The sequence below is a fragment of the Macaca mulatta genome, chromosome 9, assembly GCF_049350105.2.
Source record: "Macaca mulatta isolate MMU2019108-1 chromosome 9, T2T-MMU8v2.0, whole genome shotgun sequence".
In the NCBI taxonomy this organism is placed as follows: Eukaryota; Metazoa; Chordata; class Mammalia; order Primates; family Cercopithecidae; genus Macaca; species Macaca mulatta.
The window spans coordinates 53,267,667-53,287,667 of NC_133414.1; the positions used below are offsets into that span (position 1 = coordinate 53,267,667).

At 39.5% G+C, this 20,001-nt stretch overlaps 1 protein-coding gene across 11 annotated transcripts in view; it reads left to right on the forward strand.

Moving 5' to 3' along the window:
* The window catches only part of LOC711616 (uncharacterized), a 38,943-nt gene extending 19,291 nt beyond the window's left edge, over positions 1 to 19,652 (forward strand). For 5 of the 11 annotated variants that reach the window (XM_077946262.1, XM_028826235.2, XM_028826234.2 and 2 more), the window contains 4 exons: positions 4,806 to 4,932; positions 5,208 to 5,344; positions 7,279 to 8,766; positions 15,785 to 19,652. In XM_077946262.1, the coding sequence (XP_077802388.1) occupies positions 16,671 to 17,957 (1,287 nt within the window). In that variant the 5' untranslated portion in view covers positions 4,806 to 4,932; positions 5,208 to 5,344; positions 7,279 to 8,766; positions 15,785 to 16,670 and the 3' untranslated portion in view covers positions 17,958 to 19,652. The remainder of the gene's footprint in view (positions 1 to 4,805; positions 4,933 to 5,207; positions 5,345 to 7,278; positions 8,767 to 15,784) is intronic. The other 6 variants (XM_077946264.1, XM_077946263.1, XM_028826229.2 and 3 more) reach the window with 2 other exon arrangements.
* The last annotated feature ends 349 nt before the right edge of the window (positions 19,653 to 20,001 follow it).

Genomic DNA, 20,001 nt, shown 5'->3' on the forward strand with positions numbered 1-20,001 from the left:
GGTAGATCTTCCTCCATCCCTTTATTTTGAGCCTATGTATGTCTCTGCATGTTTGATGGGTCTCCTGAATACAGCAGACTGAGGGGTCTTGACTCTTTATCCAGTTTGCCAGTCTGTGTGTTTTAATTGGACCATTTAGTCCATTTACATTTAAGGTTAATGTGTTATGTGTGAACTTGATCCTGCCATTATGATATTAACTGGTTATTTTGCTCGTTAGTTGATGCAGTTTCTTCTTAGCCTCGATGGTCTTTACATTTTGGCATGTTTTTGCAATGGCTGGTACCGGTTGTTCCTTTCCATGTTTAGTGCTTCCTTCAGGGACTCTTGTAGGGCAGGCCTGGTGGTGACAAAATCTCTCAGCATTTGCTTATCTGTAAAGGATTTTATTTCTCTTTCACTTATGAAACTTAGTTTGGCTGGATATGAAATTCTGGGTTGAAAATTCTTTTCTTTAAGAATGTTGAATATTGGCCCCTACTCTCTTCTGGCTTGTAGAGTTTCTGCCGAGAGATCTGCTGTTAGTCTGATGGGCTTCCCTTTGTGGGTAACCCGACCTTTCTCTCTGGCTGCCCTTAAGATTTTTTCCTTCATTTCAACTTTGGTGAATCTGGCAATTATGTGTCTTGAAGTTGCTCTTCTCGAGGAGTATCTTTGTGGCATTCTCTGTATTTCCTGAATTTGAATGTTGGCCTGCCCTGCTAGGTTAGGGAAGTTCTCCTGGATGATATCCTGCAGAGTGTTTTCCAACTTGGTTCCATATTCCCCCTCACTTTCAGGCACCCCAATCAGACGTGGATTTGGTCTTTACATAATCCCATACTTCTTACAGGCGTTGTTCATTTCTTTTTCTTCTTTTTTCTTTAGATTTTTCTTCTCGCTTCATTTCATTCCTTTGATCCTCAATCGCTGATACCCTTTCTTCCAGTTGATCAAGTCAGTTACAGAAGCTTGTGCATTTGTCACGTATTTCTTGTGTCATGGTTTTCATCTCTGTCAGTTCGTTTATGGCCTTCTCTGCATTAATTATTCTAGTTATCAATTCTTCCACTCTTTTTTCAAGATTTTTAGTTTCTTTGCGCTGGGTACGTAATTCCTCCTTTAGCTCTGAGAAGTTTGATGGACTGAAGCTTTCTTCTCTCATCTCGTCAAAGTCATTCTCCGTCCAGCTATGATCCGTTGCTGGCAATGAGCTGCGTTCCTTTGGAAGGGGAGATGTGCTCTTATTTTTTTGAATTTCCAGTTTTTCTACACGGCTTCTTCCCCATCTTTGTGGTTTTATCTGCCTCTGTTCTTTGATAATGGTGACGTACTGATGGGGTTTTGGTGTGGGTGTCCTTCCTTTTTGTTAGTTTTCCTTCTAACAGTCAGGACCCTCAGCTGTAGGTCTGTTGGAGATTGCTTGAGGTCCACTCCAGACCCTGTTTGCCTGTGTGTCAGCAGTAGAAGCTGCAGAAGATAGAATGTTTCTGAACAGCGAGTGTACCTGTCTGATTCTTGCTTTGGAAGCTTCCTCTCAGGGGTGTACTCCACCGTGTGAGGTGTGGGGTGTCGGTCTGGCCCTAGTAGGGGATGTCTCCAAGTTAGGCTACTCATGGGTTAGGGAGCCACTTGAGTAGGCAATCTGTCCCTTCTCAGATCTCAACCTCCGTGTGGGAGATCCACTGCTCTCTTCAAAGCTGTCAGACAGAGTCGTTTGCGTCTGCATAGGTTTCAGCTGCTTTGTTGTTGTTGTTGTTGTTGTTTAGCTGTGCCCTGTCCCCAGAGGTGGAGTCTACAGAGACAGGCTGGCCTCCTTGAGCTGCTGTGAGCTCCACCCAGTTCGAGCTTCCCAGCGGCTTTGTTTACCTACTTAAGCCTCAGCAGTAGCAGGCTCCCCTCCCCCAGCCTGGCTGTTGCCTTGCCCTTAGATCACAGACTGCTGTGCTAGCAATGAGGGAGGTTCCGTGGGCGTGGGACCCTCCTGGCCAGGTGTGGGATATAATCTCCTGGTGTGCCCGTTTGCTAAGACCCTTGGTAAAGCGCAGTATTGGGGTGGGATTTTCCAGGTGTTGTGTGTCTCAGTTCCCCTGGCTAGGAAAAGGGATTCCCTTCCCCCTTCAGCTTCCCAGGTGAGGCGATGTCTCACCCTGCTTCAGCTCTCACTGGTTGGGCTGCAGCAGCTGACCAGTACCGATTGTCCGGCACTCCCTAGTGAGATGAACCCAGTACCTCAGTTGAAAATGCAGAAATCACCTGTCTTTTGTGTGGCTCGTGCTGGGAGCTGGAGACTGGAGCTGTTCCTATTCGGCCATCTTGCTCCGTCCCCCAATATTCTGTTTTTTTAAAGATATTCTTTTGTTTTTCTCGAGAATGCTTTATGATTTTATGTGTAATTGTCTTAGAAATGATTTGTTACATTTGTTCTGAGGTATTTTTTTTTTTTTTGAGACAGTGTCTCGCTCTGTCACCCAGGCTGCAGTGCAGTGGCGGGATCTCGGCTCACTGCAAACTCCGCCTCCCGGGTTCACACCATTCTCCTGCTTCAGCCTCCCAAGTAGCTGGGACCACAGGTGCCCGCCACCATGCCTGGCTAATTTTTTGCATTTTTAGTAGAGACGGAGTTTCACCGTGTTAGCCAGGATGGTCTCAATCTCCTGACCTCGTGATTCGCCCACCTCCGCCTCCCAAAGCACTGGGATTACAGGTGTGAGCCACCACGCTTGGCCAGTATTTCATGTTTTTGATGGCAGTGTAGGTGGTACTTTGAAACAATTAGTTGCTGGTATATAGAAATCCACTTGATTTTTTTGTTTATTTTTGAGCTTTGCCCAGGTTGGAGTGCAATGGCACGATCTTGGCTCACCGCAACCTCTGCCTCCTGTGTTCAAGTGATTCTCCTCCCTCAGCCTCTCAAGTAGCTGGGATTACAGGCATGTGCCACCACGTTCAGCTAATTTTGTATTTTTAGTAGAGATGGGGTTTCTCCATGTTGGTCAGGCTGGTCTCAAATTCCTGACCTAACGTGATCTGCCCACCTCAGCGTCCCAATGTGCTGGGATTACAGGTGTGAACTACTATGCCCAGCCAAAATCCACTTGATTTTTTAAATTTATTTATTATTTTTGAGATAGAGTCTCACTCTGTCATCTACCCTGGAGTGCAGTGGTGCGATCTCAGCTCGCTGCAACCTCTGCCTTCTGGGTTCAAGTGATTCTCCTCTCTCAGCCTCCCGAGTAGCTGGGGCCACAGGTGCATGCGACCAAGTCTGGCTAATTTTTCGTATTTTTAGTAGAGACAGGGTTTCATTGTGTTAGCCAGGATGGTCTCCATCTCCTGACCTCATGATCCGCCCTCCTGGGCCTCCCAAAGTACTGGGATTACATGCATGAGCCACTGCGCACGGCCTCCACTTGATTTTTATACATTGATTTTGTATCCAAAAACTTACTGAATTCACTTCTTACTTAAAATAATTTGTAGATTCTCTTGCATGTTCTTCATGCAGAATTATGACATCTGCAGATACTGATAGCTTTATTTATTCTCTTCTAATTCTTATAACTTTTTATGTTCTTTCTTGCCTTTATTCCACACAGTTTTACACTCTAACCTATTTTTTTCCCCTATTTTCCAGTTCTCAGTATATGCTATGAACATTTACCAGCTGTTTGTGTTGCTAACCTGGGAATGGTACTTCTTTCTCTCTCTGCTGGTTTGTGTCTACTTACTGGCTCCCCACTACCCACAGCAGTCAGTTATCTCTGAGGTAGATGAGACAGTCCATTGGATTAAAGAAGAAAATATTCAAATGCCTACCTACATGTATTATAATCTAAGAAAAAGAGTGAAATTTAATACATAGATTGGCAATATGTTTATAATTGGTAAATTAATAAAAAGGTTACCCAGGATAGGGCTAGGCGCAGTGGCTCATGCCTGTAATCCCAACACTTTGGGAGGCCAAGGCGGGCAGATCACCTGAGGTCGGGAGTTTAAGACCAGCCTGACCAACATGGAGAAACCCCGTCTCTACTAAAAATACCAACTTAGCTGGGCATGGTGGCGCATGCCTGTAATCCCAGCTACTCGAGATTGTGCCATTGCACTCCAGCCTGGACAACAAAAATAAAACTCCATCTTAAAAAAAAAAAGTTACCCAGGATTGAAAAATGGCCAAATATTTTAGATACCCCTAATTCTATAGGAGCAAGTCCAAAATTACTCAATAATGTTCCCTGAATACCTCTACAGCTCTTTATCTTATCAGAGTCCCAAACAATACTATTCTATGTGCTAATTGTTACTCCTTTAACTACATATGTTAGCCGTATCCATTCTTATGCTATTGCCTGGGTTCATGAATAACACTCTAGTTGTTTAAGAATTCAAATCTTTACCTCCTCAATGAAACCCAACCAAATAGCAGGAACAGAAGTTCCCCACCCCGCTTTGTAAGCTTAGATAACTTTTTACATCTTTTTACTATAGTACCTTATTGTAGTTATATGATTATATGTTTGCCTCTGTTTATCAGATTATATTTTCCTTGAGAATAGTAACATTGTTTTAGTTGTCTTCATATTCCCCTAAAGTAGGAGAATTCTTGGTGATACATAGGCACATGGTGGGACACCAATTACTTATCATGGTGGTAGAGTATATCTGTTATGATTTATCTTTTCAACTAAGTACAGTGCAAAAGTAGACATCTTATAATGAATTTTCTGATTAACTGTGAATAGTGAACATTATAATAATTCTCTTACAGCACTTATGTCTTTAAATTCTGATTGCTTAAATTCGAATGGAATGTACTGTTTCAGGGATCCTTGTCATTTGAGGATGTGACTGTGGGCTTCACCCAGGAGGAGTGGCAGCATCTGGACCCTGCTCAGAGGACCCTGTACAGGGATGTGATGATAGAGAACTACAGCCACCTCGTCTCAGTGGGTAGGTAGGAACTGTTTTTCATGTAGACTCCTAGTGTGTACATCTTTTCTTGGTTGCTAAAACTTGTGGAAGTTTTGTTGGGGTTAATTATACTAAACTTGATATTCAGAGTATTAAGCAGAAGAACTGTTTAGGGTGCTATAAAGAATGTTGTTGTTTTCTTACTTTTTACACACATGGTTGAAATTGGCTTCTGAAGTTTCATTTTCTCCCTCTTTCAGACGCCCTAAAGTACATTAGCCTCACCCAGTTTCCATGTCATTTCCCATTCACAGGATATTGCATCCCTAAACAAGAAGTGATCTTCAAATTGGAACAAGGAGAGCAGCCATGGATATTAGAGGAAGAGCTCCCAGGCCAGAGATACCCAGATGAGTTAGCATGTATTAAGCAGAAGGATGCCAGTGACATGGTATGAATTCTTTTAATTCTGAAGAGTTTGCATGGCCAGGCACAGTGGCTCAATGCCTGTAATCCCATCACTTTGGGAGGCCAAGAAGGGCGGATCATCTGAGGTCAGCATTCGAGACCAGCCTGGCCAACATGGTGAAACCCCATGTCTACAAAAATACAAAAATTAGCCGGGCATGAGGACAGGTGCCTGTAATCCCAGCTACTCGGGAGGCAGAGGCAGGAGAATCGCTTGAACCAGGAAGGTGGAGGTTGCAGTGACCTGAGACTGCACCACTGCACTCCAGCCTGGGCAACAGAGCGAGACTCTGTCTCAAAAAAAAAAAAAAAAAAGAGTTTGCTCATATGTTCATTCCTACTATGTGTCACTCAAGTTTTAGGTGCTGGAAATAGAGTAGTGAACTGAATTTTATCCATGACCTTATGGAGCTTACCTTCTGATTGGGAGAAAAAGATAAGGAACAAAAATGACAACACTACCACACATGCACAGATATGCCAAGTGGTCATGTAAAATAGTAAGGAAATTAAAGAAGGTTAAGAATGATGGAGTGTTAAACTTTAGAAAAGTGGATCAGGAAGGACTTTTGGATGCTGTGAAGTTGAATGATATGAGGGTGGGAGTTGGGGGTAGTCCTGATAGCAGGGGAAGAATCAAGTGCAAGGCACTGATACAGGAGTGCGCATGTGGTCTTTGAGGACACACAAATATAAGTGTGGATTGAAAAGAATGAGTGAGGCAAGAGTGGTATGAGTTGATGTTGGAGAGGTAATGGGAGCCCAAATTATCTAGGGCCATATGGGCCATGATAAGGACTATTATTTTATTTTGAGTAAAATGAGAAGCTATTGGTATGATTTGACCCAATAAGGAACATTTGCTGATTTGTCTTTTAAATGGATATCTCTGGCTGCTAAGCAAAGAAAATGAAGGGAGATGAAGCAAGAACATGAGTCAGGAGAGTATTTCAGTCTGCAAAAAGGCAATAGTAGCTTACACTTTGGAATGGTGGAGATTATTAAAAGTGATTGGCTTTTGGCCAGGCACAGTGGCTCACGCCTGTAATCCCAGCACTTTGGGAGGCCAAGGCAGGCAGATCACCTGAGGTCAGGACTTCAAGACCAGCCTGGCCAACATGGTGAAACCCCGTCTCTATTAAAAATACAAAAATTAGCCAGGTGTGGTGGCATGTGCCTGTAATCCCAGCCACCCAGGAGGCTGAGGCAGGAGAATTGTGGAACCTGGGGGAGCAGAGGCTGAGGTGAGTTGAGATTGCACCACTGCACTCCAGCTTAGGTGACAGAGCAAGACTGCATCTCAAAAAAAAAATTAAGAAGTGGTTGGCTTTTCGATATGTTCTGAATGTGGGACCTGTAACATTTGCTATTGAGTGGGATATGGAACATGAAAGAAAGAAAGGAGTCAAGAGTGACTCCAAACATTTCACCCAGAGCAGTTGGATAAGTGGGTACCAGTTGGGGGATATTGAGGATAAACAGTTTTGGAGGGATTGTTACGCATTTGGTTTGCACACATAAAGTTTCAAGTGATTATAAAATATCCAGGTTTACATGGCTAATAAGCGTTTGGGCACATAAGCAGGTAGTTTGGTGCAAGTCCAAGTGGAAGATATTTATTTGGAAATTATCAGCTTATGGCAGTAGTTAACAGTTTTGAAGTTTAGTATTTAAAGCTGAGGGATTAGATAACCTCTCTTTTGGGGTAGGACTGGAGGCTATCCCCTGGGTCATTAGCTTTCAGAAGTCTTGAAAGTGAGGAGACTGAGCAAAGAAGAAAGAAAAAGCAGTTTGGGGATGAGTGGAAAACAAAGAATGTAGTATCCTGCAGCCAAGGAAGACAATGTTTCAAGGAGAAAGTGAGCTTCTCTGAAGTGGGATGTGTAAAGTAAGCATTTTCTCTGTCTCTGTCTACAGATCATCCAGAAACAATAAGGAAAAAGAACAACACAAAGTTTATCTCATGACAATAGAGGATATCTGAAACCCCAAATCAATACAAGTGGAAATGCTACCAGAATCACTGAAAAATTAAGGAGGGCCATATGTACCAGCAGATGAAAAGAAACAAAAACATTTCTGGTGCTTGAAGGAACTGGTAAAATACTTTAGAGAGACAACGTACATACTCTGAGGTACAAAGCTTAAATCTCTCTTGGAATAACATCAGTGCTGTGCGCAGGACAGCTGGAGCTCCTTTGAATGCAGTTTGGTTCTGTGAAGCTGATGTAGGGTTAAGTATGGAAACAGACACACAAGTCATGTTTTTCAGTGACACTCTGTGACAATGCAAGAAATGAGACTTTCCATTTCAGAAAAAAATGTTACAGACACCTGTGTGAGGGGAAATAAACTTGCATGCTATCTTAGCTTGTATTCCTGTAAACAGTTTGAAGTAAAAACTTGTCAGGATGGGCAGACCTACTACAGAAGTGAGGAAATGGGGAGTAAGGCTGGTTAGGACGAAGAGAAAGTACAAGAGGGTAATAACAGAGCAAGCCATTACTAAGGCTACTCTGGCAAGAAAGGAGCGACAATCTGGGTTGATGCATAAACTGAGTTTGGTATATGTGCAAAACACTTTTTCATAAGAAGCTCTCTCGTTAGATTAAGACATGCCTCTGTTCCCTTTACCTAGTAAAACTGATGCAGTGTAAAAGCTCATGTCCTTTGAAGCTGAGTAATCCAAAAGGAACCAGCATAAAATGCCCCACAAAACTACTGCAAGAACAAAGGGTTGAAAAAGATTAGAAAAAAAAAAGTAGGTGATAAAATGTCACCTGATCAATGTGTACATAAAGTACATAAATAATTGGGGCAAATAATAAACCATGAATTTCAAAAAGGACTAATTGAATTGATTGCCTGCATGATATGTTAAGGCAACAGTATAATGTTTTAATTCATTTAATAAAATGCATTCTGGGATGTCAGACCGAGAAAAGAATTGTAAGAGAAAATAAGAATCACAGTAAAGAAAGCAAATTGGGGCCAGGCACGGTGGCTCACATCTGTAATCCCCATACTTTGGGAGGCCAAGGCCAGTGGATCACTTGAGGTCGGGAATTTGAGACCAGCCTGGCCAACATAGTGAAACCCCATCTCTACTAAAAATACAAAAATTAGCCGGGAATGGTGGCACACCTGTAATCCCAGTTACTTAGGAGGCTGAGGCAGGAGAATAGCTTGAACCCAGCAGGCAGAGGCTGCAGTAAGTCAAGATCACACCACTGTACTCCAGCCTGGGCAACAGAATGAAACTCCATCTCAAAAAAAAAAAAGAAAGAAAGAAAGAAAGAAAAGCAAATTGGAGAATTCCCAAAGAAGAATAGGCATTGCTGAAATGTAGATTAGAAATAAATGTGGAAGGCCTTTCAAGCAAGAAGAAACTGAAAAAAATAAAAGGTGAATATTGCATAAAGAAGATAGTATAAAAGATATTTCACATATATACTATACATATAGTTCATTCCCCAAAGTAGAAAATCAAATAAATAGAACCAATATTGAAAATACTCCAATAACATTTTTTGGGGAAAAGAAGATACGATTGAATCTACATAAAAAAGATAAACCATCCCTAAGGAAGGCAGACCAAAAATGATCAACATCATGCTATATTCCTAATAGCATTACTAGATTTCAAAGATAAAGAATCATTTTGACAGCCAGTCAATATAAGAAAAACGTCCAGCTGATCTCAACCTTTTCCATAACAAAATTTGCTAAACAAAACTGCTAAAAGTCTGTAGAGCAATTGCTACAAAATCCTTAGGGAGGGTCAAATTAAGAACTTTATACTAGGTTAAAGAGTGATTCTTTAACAAAAAAGAGGAAACCTTTTTTTGAATAGGCAAGAATTCTGGGTCCTTTGTCCCTAAGACCTTTTATTAGAAGATGAATATCAGATAACCAAGAAGTGACACAAAAAGCATGGTAAAAATACTGGTAGTAGCCTCTGAATTTAATTGAGGAACTAATTCTAAAGCAAATGTGAGAGTGTGTTGTTGAAAACATGGGCATTATTGACTGTATTTAATTTGATTAAGCGGAGGCTAAAAACAAGTGGGAAGAATGACGGTATTCTAATAAAGTGAATTCTGTTAAAATGCAGTGTATACATTCCTAAGAATCACTGCTCTATGCAAATGAGTACAATAAAAATCATAGGACTAATGGGAAAATGCAAGGTTTAACACTCAAAAACTTTCTCACTGTGTCAGTGATACACAACACTGAAGTCTTCAGTTGCAATTTTGGATTTAATTTCTCCTTTTGAGTCTTTTGGTTTTTGCTTTATGAATTTTGGAGCATTACTAAGTGTATACATATTAGGATCCTTATGTCCACTTCATGAATTAACCACTTAATAATTATGTAATGTCTCTCTTTATACCTAGTAATACTCTTTGTTCTAAATGCTACTTTGATATTAATTTAGTTCTTCCAATTGTCTTTTAATTTTATTTACCTTTTTCCATACTTTTAATCTCTTTATATTTAAAGTGAATTTCCTTTTTTTTTTTTTTTTTGTTGAGATGGAGTCTTGCTCTGTCACCCAGGCTGGAGTGCAATGGCGCAATCTCGGCTCACTGCAACCTCCGCCTCCTGGGTTCAAGTGATTCTCCTGCCTCAGCCTCTCAAGTAGCTGGGATTAAGGGTGCATGCCACCATACCTGGCTAATTTTTTGTATTTTTAGTAGAGATGAGGGTTCACCATGTTGGCCAGGCTGGTCTTGAACTCCTGCCCTTGTGATCCACCTGCTTTGGCTTCCCAGAGTGCTGGGATTACAGGCATGAGCCACTGTGCCTCGCCGTGAATTTCTTAAAATAGCATGTGGTTGGGTGTTGCTTTTATAACTTGTGTGAAAACTTCTACTTTTTTTGGGGGGCGGGGGGATGGCATCTCACTCTGCTGCCTGGACTGGAATGCAGTAGCACGATCTCAGCTCATTGCAACTTCTGCCTCCCGGGTTCAAGCTATTTCCAGCTAAGTTTTGTACTTTTAGTAGAGACAGAATTTCACCATGTTGACCAGGCTGGTTTTGAGCTCCTGACCTCAAGTGATCGGCCTGCCTCGGCCTTCCAAAGTGCTAGGATTACAGGTGTGAGCCACAGCGCCTGGTCTTACTTCTACTTCTTAATTGTGACGTTTCAACCACTTATATTTCATGTAATTTGTTAATGTTTGGATTCACATAATTTTGCTGAGTGTTTCCTCCTTGCTCATTTTGTTCTTTTTCCTTTTTTTCCTCGTTTTCTCTCATTTGGATTGGTAATTTTTATTTTGTTTTATCTCCGCTGAATTCTTATTAGTATTACAGGTTGAGCATCCCTAATCGGAAAATTTGATATCTGAAATGCTCAAAAACCCAGAACTTTTTGAGTGCCAACAGGACACCACAAGTGGAAAGTTCCACACCTTATGTGATGGGGCACAGTCAAAGTGTAGGGACACAACACATAGTTTATTCAGTGTCCCTAAGGGAAAAAGGACTCTCCCAACCCCCTTTAGCTGTGATATCTCTTCGTTTGCATGCATAGTATATTAGTCCTTGCATTGCTATATGCATTCTTGCATTGCTATAAAGAACTACCTGAGACTGGGTAGTTTATAAAGAGAAGAGGTTTCATTGGCTCACAGTTCTGCAGGCTGTATAGGAAACATGACTGGAAGGACTCAGGAAACTTGTAGTCATGGTGGAAGGTGAAGGGCAAACAGGCACATCTTATGTGGCCAGAGCAGGAAGAAGAGAGAGAGGTGGGAGGTGCCACACACATTTAAATAACTATATTTCTTGAGACCTCTGTCACGAGAACAGCACCAAAGGGGGGAAATCTGCCCCCATGATCCAATCACCTCCCACCAGGCCCACCTCCAGCACTGGGGATTACAATCCGACATGAGATTTGGGCAGGGACATGAATCCAAACCATATCACCTAGATTCACTCACACATGTACTCCCTCAAAGGACAATATAAAAATATTCCACAATCTGAAAAAATAAAAAATCCAAAAACACCAGGAATCAAAAACACTTCTGGTCCCAAGCATTTCAGGTAAGGGATACTCAGTCTATAGTTCTTTCTTAAATTTTGTTTTAAGTGGTTGCCCCGTGATATACAATAAGCATTATCAGTTTATCACAGTCTCCTTACAAGTGATATGATACTATTTCACATATAACCATAGAATCTTACAACAATATAAAATTTAAGATTTGATATAGCTCCATTCCGTCCTCTCTCTTTTTTTTTTTTTTTTTTTTTTTGGATACGGTTTTGCTCTGTCGCCCAGGCTAAAGTGCAGTCACACAATAACGGCTCAACTTCCTGGGCTCAGGTGATCCTCCCACCTCAGCCTCCTGAGTACTTTGAACTACAGGACGTACCACCATGTCTGTCTAGTTGTTTTTTTAGTAGTGATGAGCTCTCACCATGTTGCGCAGGCTGGTTTTGAGTTCCTGGGCTAAAGCCTTCCTCCCTTTCTATGTGATATTGTAGCCATATGTTTTTACTTAGAGACCCCACAATGTATCCGTGGTATTTTTGCTCTGTAAAGCCAGTCGTCTTTTATAACGATTTAAAAGTCTTTTATGTTTGCCCCCCATTTAAAAAACATTTTAGACATTCTTAATATCTTTGTGTATCTTCCTCCTTTTGTGTAAATAACTCCCTTTAGTATTTCTTAAAGCAAAGCTCTGTTGGCAGTGAATTTTCTCAGCTTTTGTTTGTCCAAAAAAGACTATCTTTATTTGTAAGATTTTTTTTTCCTCTGGGTATAGAATTCTAGATTGACATTTTTTTCTCCATACATTAAATATTTCATTCTGTTGTCTTCTCACTTAGATATTATTTCCTGCTGTAATTTAAAAAGCTTTGTTTCTCTGCATTTAATATCCTGTTTTCTCTGGCTGCCTTTAAGATTTTCTTTTTATCCTTGGTTTTTAGTTGTTTGGCTATGATATTTATAGCCAAATATCTGTGTGTGTGTGGTATTTTTCTTTCTTGCTGTTCTCTCGCTTGTGGTTTGATGTTTTTCATCATTTTTTCCCTGGATCTCCAGTTGCTTGTATATGTTTGTTATCCCATAGTTTTTAGATATTTTGCATTAGGAGAATTTTCCCTATGCTTCTCTGTGTTGGCTGTTAGCTATCCCTCTTAAGCCTGTGTCTCCCTGCTCTTGCCCCTCTGCCAGCAATAGGCTGCTGCTCCCTGTTACTCTATGTCATGCTTGTGGTGGGGGCAGGGGTGTTCTCTGTTGTTCTAACACAGCCTTAGTCATAGGCAGGCCCTGTGTGCCTGGGCCTCTGCATGGGGCTTTCACCGTGTACAGTCAGCCCTCTGTATCTGCAGGTGTGTCAGGGCTAACTGTGCAACTTGATCATCTGTGGATTTTGGTATCTGAGGGAAGTTCTGGAAACAATCCCCTGCAGAGCCTGAGGGACAGCTGTACCTGCTTCTTCCTCAGTGTTATGAGACCTCTACTTTTCTGTCAGTAAAGGATCCTGAGCCCAATATAGTTCTGCACTCCTGCTGTAGTAATAGAGGGCTTTCTTGTACCCTTATTCTCCTATACTCCCACACTAGAGGATCCAGACTCTAGGCCATCACCTCGGATTGGTAGCTTGCTTTAAGGAAGGGAAAAGAATTCCTCTCAAGGATAAGCATCCCCAATATTCTCACTTACAGTTAAACGAAATATGAGCTTAAAACCAAAACCTGAGGAAATAAATCATTTGTGAGAGTAAACAAGTAACGGAAAATATGTTTTCAAACACCCATTAAGACCATGGATGTATTGGTAAGTATAAAACAACCATGTAAGACACATTCAGAGTAGTAAAAGAGGAAATAAAAGGAGTAAGGAAGAAGGAATGTCTGTCATCGCAGATTACTGAACCCTACATTTAACTTTTAAAAAAATTAAAATTGGATCGATACTGCAATAAATTATAAAAGCCATACCTATTGCATAATTTTTTTAGTAAAATTCTAATAGCAAATACAGGAAGAGAGAAAATGAACCCTAAAAGAATGCTTGAGATGAGAGTATTGGTAAATAAGTGATAGGAAATTAGGAAACATAGGTCAATTTAAATTATGTTTGTATAAAATAATAGTGATACTTAATTTGTAGTGCTAAAAAAGACACAATTATATAATAAATAATAATTACATATAAATGAGGTGGGGATAATCAAATTGTGTTTCAAAATCCTTCTGTAATTCAGAAAAGAGGTTTATGATATTAACTCACTTTGGTATATAGCATATAATAGATATTGTATCGTTACTTAACTAACTGAATCTTGATGAATGAGAGCTTGGTAAAATTTAATGGGTAGCCAACCATTGAGAAACTGGTATAGTATAACTTCCAAAGATGTAAAGAAGAAAAATATGGGAAAATATCAAAAAAACAAAGTACAAAAAGAAGAAAGGTGCAGTAGATGTCATAGTAAAACTCTGACAAATACAAGATACCAACTAACATTTAGGAGACAACTTGATATGTTTTCAGTAATCACCATAAATTACCTGTTGAAAAACAATAAAATTGAATCTTCAAAAAATAATAAGCTCTTGCTATATCCATGATATAAAGTTTTGGTCTGACGACCTTCCCCTTTCTATTTCCAGTGCCTTTGGCCATTCATGCAGTGTTTTACCTGCAGTCAGGAGTCTGGGAGGATGTTCTGATCCCTGCAAATTGGCAAGAACTGAAACTAAAATCATTACTGACAAATCATAAGTCTTCCTCACTTATCTTTTTTGTTACGTTCTATAAGCCTGCTGCTCTCACAGATGACCCTCATAATGTTATTTTATTTTTGTCTTTCTGTCATCCTTTCTTAATGATGTTAAGTAACTGTCTGTTATTGGGATGGGTGTGGTGGCTCACACCTGTAGTCCTAGCACTTTGGGAGGCCGAGGTGGGTGGATCATTTGAGGTCAGGAGTTTGAGACTAGCCTGACCAACATGGTGAAACCCCATGTCTACCAAAAATATAAAAAATTAGCCGGGTGTGGTAGCACACGCCTGTAATCCCAGCTAATCAGGAGGCTGATACAGGAAAATCACTTGAACTGGGGAGATGGAGGTTGCAGTGAGCTGAGATCATGCCACTGCACTCCAGTCTGGGTGACAGAGCGAAACTCCATCTCAAAAAGAAAAGGCCAGGCACAGTGGCTCACACCTGTAATCTCAGCACTTTTGGAGGCTGAGGGGGGTGGATCATCTGAGGTCAGGAGTTCAAGACCCACCTGGCCAACATGGTGAAACCCTGTCTCTAATAAAATACAAAAATTAGCTGGGCATGGTGGCAGGTGCTTGTAATCCCAGCTACTCAGGAGGCTGAGGCAGGATAATTGCTTGAACCCAGGAGGCAGAGGTTGCAGTGAGCTAAGATCGTGCCACTGCACTCTAGCATGGGTGACAGAACCAGACTCCATCTCAAAAAAAAAAAAAAAAAAGTATATTACTGTTTTACTTTTGTAAACTGTCTTCCAAATATTTTTGTATTTTATGTTTTCACTTTCCACTCATACCACCTGAAACACTGACCACTACAACCCCTGCCTTTGGGTTCAAGTGATGGAAGAACACTATTTAAAGCTTGATATGTTTCATTCAAATAAACCATTCCTCTGACATTTTTCTTCTCTTTTTTCTTTTTCTTTTTTTTTTCTTTTTGAGACAGAGTTCGCTCTTGTTGCCCAGGCTGGAGTGCAGTGGCGTGATCTCAGCTCACCTCAGCCTCTGCCTCCCAGGTTCCAGCAATTCTCCTGTCCAGCCTCCCTAGTAGCTGGGATTACAGGCATGTGCCACCATGCCCAGCTAATTTCAGTAGAGATGGGGTTTCTTCATGTTGGTCAGGCTGGGCTTGAACTCCCAACCTTAGGTGATCCTCCCTCCTTGTCCTCTCAAAGTGCTGAGATTACAGGTGTGAGCCACCATGCCCAGCCTCCTCTGATATTTTTCTAGAACACTCTTAACTACTAGTTTTCCTTGCCCCTCTCATTCTCTGCATGTCCCATTTCTAGATTAGCCATTTTTATATTTATATTATTTATTTTATATCTTTAGTATCATTTTTATATCTAATGTTTTATGTCATTATTTGTGTCTATTCTGTATTCATTGTGCTTTATGGTTATTTGTAACCTCTGTGTTGTTTTGAAGTACGTATTTATAAGTTGCCCATTTTGTGTTCTAAATTTCCACCCTACTTTCCACATTATAAGGTTTCTTGTTTATTTTCTTCTAACCAAAGGGCTAGAGGAGATTAACACTTTTTGGATTACTTTATTCCAGGAAACTAAGTCAACTATATATAAAAGCGCGTTTGTATGTAAGTGTAAGTTCATCACAAATATCACAAGACTTATAAGTTATGGTTATTTTTTCTTATTTCTAGAAGTCTGCAAAGTTGATGACCAACTGGAGCGCTGTCAGGAAATCCAGGACAGACATATCTGGCAAGCTCCATATATCAACAACCAAATACTGACTATAGAGAGAGGTAACATATTAGGAAAAGTGTTTGATTTCAGCATAGACCCACTTCCTTCCATAAAAATACCTTGTAAATGTGACTTATGTGGTATGAGTTTAAAATACATTTCAGATTTATTTAGTAGTAAGAAAAATTATTTAAGAAAGATGCCTCATGACCTCAGTGCATATAGAAAACTATTCCTCAATAGTAACCATGAAAAAACTCATATGGAAGAGAAACGTTATGAGTTTATTCAAATTGGAAAATGCCTCAGTCATAAGGAGGACTTCATTTCATATCTGAAAATTCAAAATTTAGAGCAATCTTGAATATAAGGAATGTGAGAAAGATTTCTATGGAAAGGCAGTTTTCATTACATATAAGCAAGCTTACACAGGAGAGAGTCCTTGTGTACATAATGAATGTAATAAAGTGTTTTATAATAATCCAACTCTCACGGTCCATAAAATGTCAGAAAAAAGAGAAAACTTTTATGAGTTTAATGAATATGAAAAAACCTTTGAGAAGTCCACTTTCTTGAAACATAGAGTTCATTTGGAGGTGAAACATTATAAATATATTGAAAGTGTAGGTAATTTTAACAGATCAAGCTTTCCTAACACAAGAGAGAAAACATTTGAAAGTAACAAATCAGGGGAACCTTTGTATGAGAAGTCAGTACTTAATGTAACTCACAGAACACACAGAGGAGAGGAAGTCTATGGATGTGAGCAATGTGGAAAACCATTCTATGAACAGTCAAAGCTAACCAAACATCAAAGAATCCATACAGGGGAGAAACCCTATGAATGTAATGAATGTGAAAAATGTTTTTCTAGGAAATCTCCCCTCACTTTACATCAGAGAGTCCACACAGGAGAGAAACCCTATAAATGTAAGGAATGTGGGAAATGCTTTTCTAGGAATTCACACCTCATATTACATCAGAGAACTCACACAGGAGAGAAACCCTATAAATGTAAGGAATGTAGAAAAAGTTTCTTTCATAAGTCATATCTTACAGTACATCAGAGAATTCACATGGGAGAAACCCTACGAATGTAATCAATGTGGAAAAACCTTCATAAGCAACTCTGTCCTCATAATACATCATAAAACACACACAGGTGAGAAACCCTGTGAATGTAATGAATGTGGGAAATCTTTCTCTAGGAGTTCATATCTTATAATACATCAGAGAACTCACACAGGCGAGAAACCCTATGAATGTAAGATATGTGGCAAAACCTTTTGCCACAAGTCTGATGTCACTAAACATCAGAAGACTCACATAGGGGGAAAACCCTATGAATGTATTCAGTGTGGGAAAACTTTTAGTCATAACTCAGGCCTAAAAGTACATCAGAGAACACATACAAAGGAGAAACCCTATGAATATACTGAGTACGGGAAATCCTTCTCTGAGAAATCAGTCCTTACAGTACATCAGAGAATACACACAGGGGAAAAACCTTATAAATGTAATGAATGTGGAAAAACCTTCTACAATAAATCAGACCTAACCAAACATCAGAGAACACACACAGGTAAGAAGCCCTATAGATGTAAGGAATGTGGGAAATTCTTCTCTAGGAATTCATACCTTACAATACACCAGAGAATGCATACAGGAGACAAACCCTTTGTGTGTAAAAAATGTGGGAAAACCTTATACCATAAGGCAGACTATACAGTACATAAGAGAACACACAGAGGGGAGAAGTCTTATTACTGTAATGAATGTGGGAAAACCTTTATTTGCAACTCAGTCCTCAACTCCCATCAGAGAAAACACATGGGGGAGAAGCCCTATGGGTGTAATGAGTGTGGGAAGTCCTTCTCTGAGAAATCAGTTCTTACTGTACATCAGAGAATACACACAGGGGAAAAACCTTATAAATGTAATGAATGTGGGAAGTACTATCATAAGTCAGATCTCACTAAACATCAGAGAACACACACAAGGGAGAAACCCTATGAATGTAGTCAGTGTGGGAAAAGCTTCAGTTGCAGCTTAGGTCTCAAAGTATATCAGAGAAGACACACAAGGGAGAAACCCTATGGATGTAAGCAGTGTGGGGAAACCCTCTGAGAAATAAACTCTCATAGCACATCCAAGGATACACATGGGAAAAAGCTTATAAATGTAGAAATGAGAGAAATCTTTCTCAAGCAATTCATACCTCAAAATACTTAGGAGAAATCAAATAGGACATGACCCCTGTGAATGTAAAGAACTTGGCAAACCTTTTACCATAAGTCACCTTCCAAAGTAAATAAGAGAATAGCATAGGGGAAATTCCTAATAATGTAATGAATGTTTGAAAATCTGCTGTAAGAGACAACTACAAAGTAACTGAATACATGTAGAAGAAACACTACTGATCCATGTAGAGAATATGGGGAAATATTTTGCTATAATTTGGAATTTATTAAACAAAGAACTTCCATAGGAAATAATCTAATGACTCACATGGATATATGAAAATGTTCTTCCAGAGAATGACCATTAATAAAAATAAGATAAACCACATTTAGAGAAAACTGTCAACATTCTGTTTCTTTTGACAACTTTATGTACAAGTTTTACTCATTGTATATTAAATAAATAATAGGGAAGGTATTCAAAGAATGCAGCAAATGTAGTTGAGTCTATATCAAGAAATGTCATTTTACTAAGCAAGATAATTCATACTGAGTTAAAGTCATAACAGATATTTTGAATGTGAAGACATTAACAAATACCTAGACTTTATTATATCTGAAGATTGTGTTAAAGGAAATGTGTCAGTTTAGGAAATAATGAATAGAAATTTTCTTCTAGATACAGTATTATCCTGAAAGTCATGTTTTTAAAAAATTAGTCATATTTTGTTCTGATCCCAAATTTTTAAATAGAAATGTAACTGTAAACAGAATTCTATACAAATAGTAACTGTAGAGTATGAAGATTTTTTTAAAGCACAAATAAATTGAATAACCTTTTCAGTCTCTGAGTCCACTTTTGGGGAAAGAGTGTTACCCCATGGCCCTTTCTGTCATGAGCATATCCTGTCCTTGATTAGTCTGCCCTCCAACTATACTGTTGCCTCTGCATTTTCTGCCTAATGGACCTACCCTTAGGGGAGCTCAGGATGGACCACCCTCTTACCAGAACATACATTGGGACCAGCCAGAGGCAGTGGGATATAGGTTGTCCTTGAGGCTGCATCTGCCCCTCTTCCTAGGTGCAGAGACTGGAAACCACATTAAGTGTGTGTACAAAGCTAGAGGACCACCTAGAACCTTTAGCCCATGTGAGTTTGGTCTCCAATTCAGAGCCACAGGAAGCTCAGTATAGCTTACTTTTTAAAATCCAAGCCTATTGACTGAATTTTAGTGAACCCTTTTAGGTGGGCTGGTGTAGTTTTAGTGAAATATTTCATAACATAACCATCAGTGTACATATTGCAGCTTGGAAGTAAAGTATTGCAAAAGTAGTTGGAGTATCTGCATGTCATTCCCAAATTTCTTTAACTTCCTATAACCTTTACCACCTTTAAGCCTTATTTTAAACTTGGTTTTTATTGATACCATGTCTCATTACTTTCATTCTTTATTTCCATATATACACATATACTATTGTGGATGTACAATAACATATTTTGTTGTTTTGCAAGTATTTGCAAAAGTTAAAGTTATTCAGCTTTTGTCTTCAAATGCATGGTTTTGACCTTTTTACCTGCTGATATGTTTAGCTTTACTTATTTTAATAAAGTATAATAAATAACTTTGTGTAACTATAAAACATTGTCTATTTTCCTGTTTATGAAATTTCAAAATTTTGTTTCATTATTAAAACAATGTATGATAATTTTTATAAATCAACTTAAGTATAATTTAAACATGGTAAAAGACATCCTGTTTTGCCAATTTTATGAGTGATGTGGTTTGGGGCTCTGTGTCCCCACCCAAATCTCATCTTGAATTGTAATCCCCATGTATTGAAGGAAGGACCTGATAAGAGGTGATTGCATCATGGGAGTGGTTTCCCCCATGCTGTTCTCATGATAGTGAGGGAGTTCTCACAAGATCTGATATTTTCAAAAACATCAGTTTCCCCTGCACTCACTTGCTGTCTCCTGCCATCCTGTTAA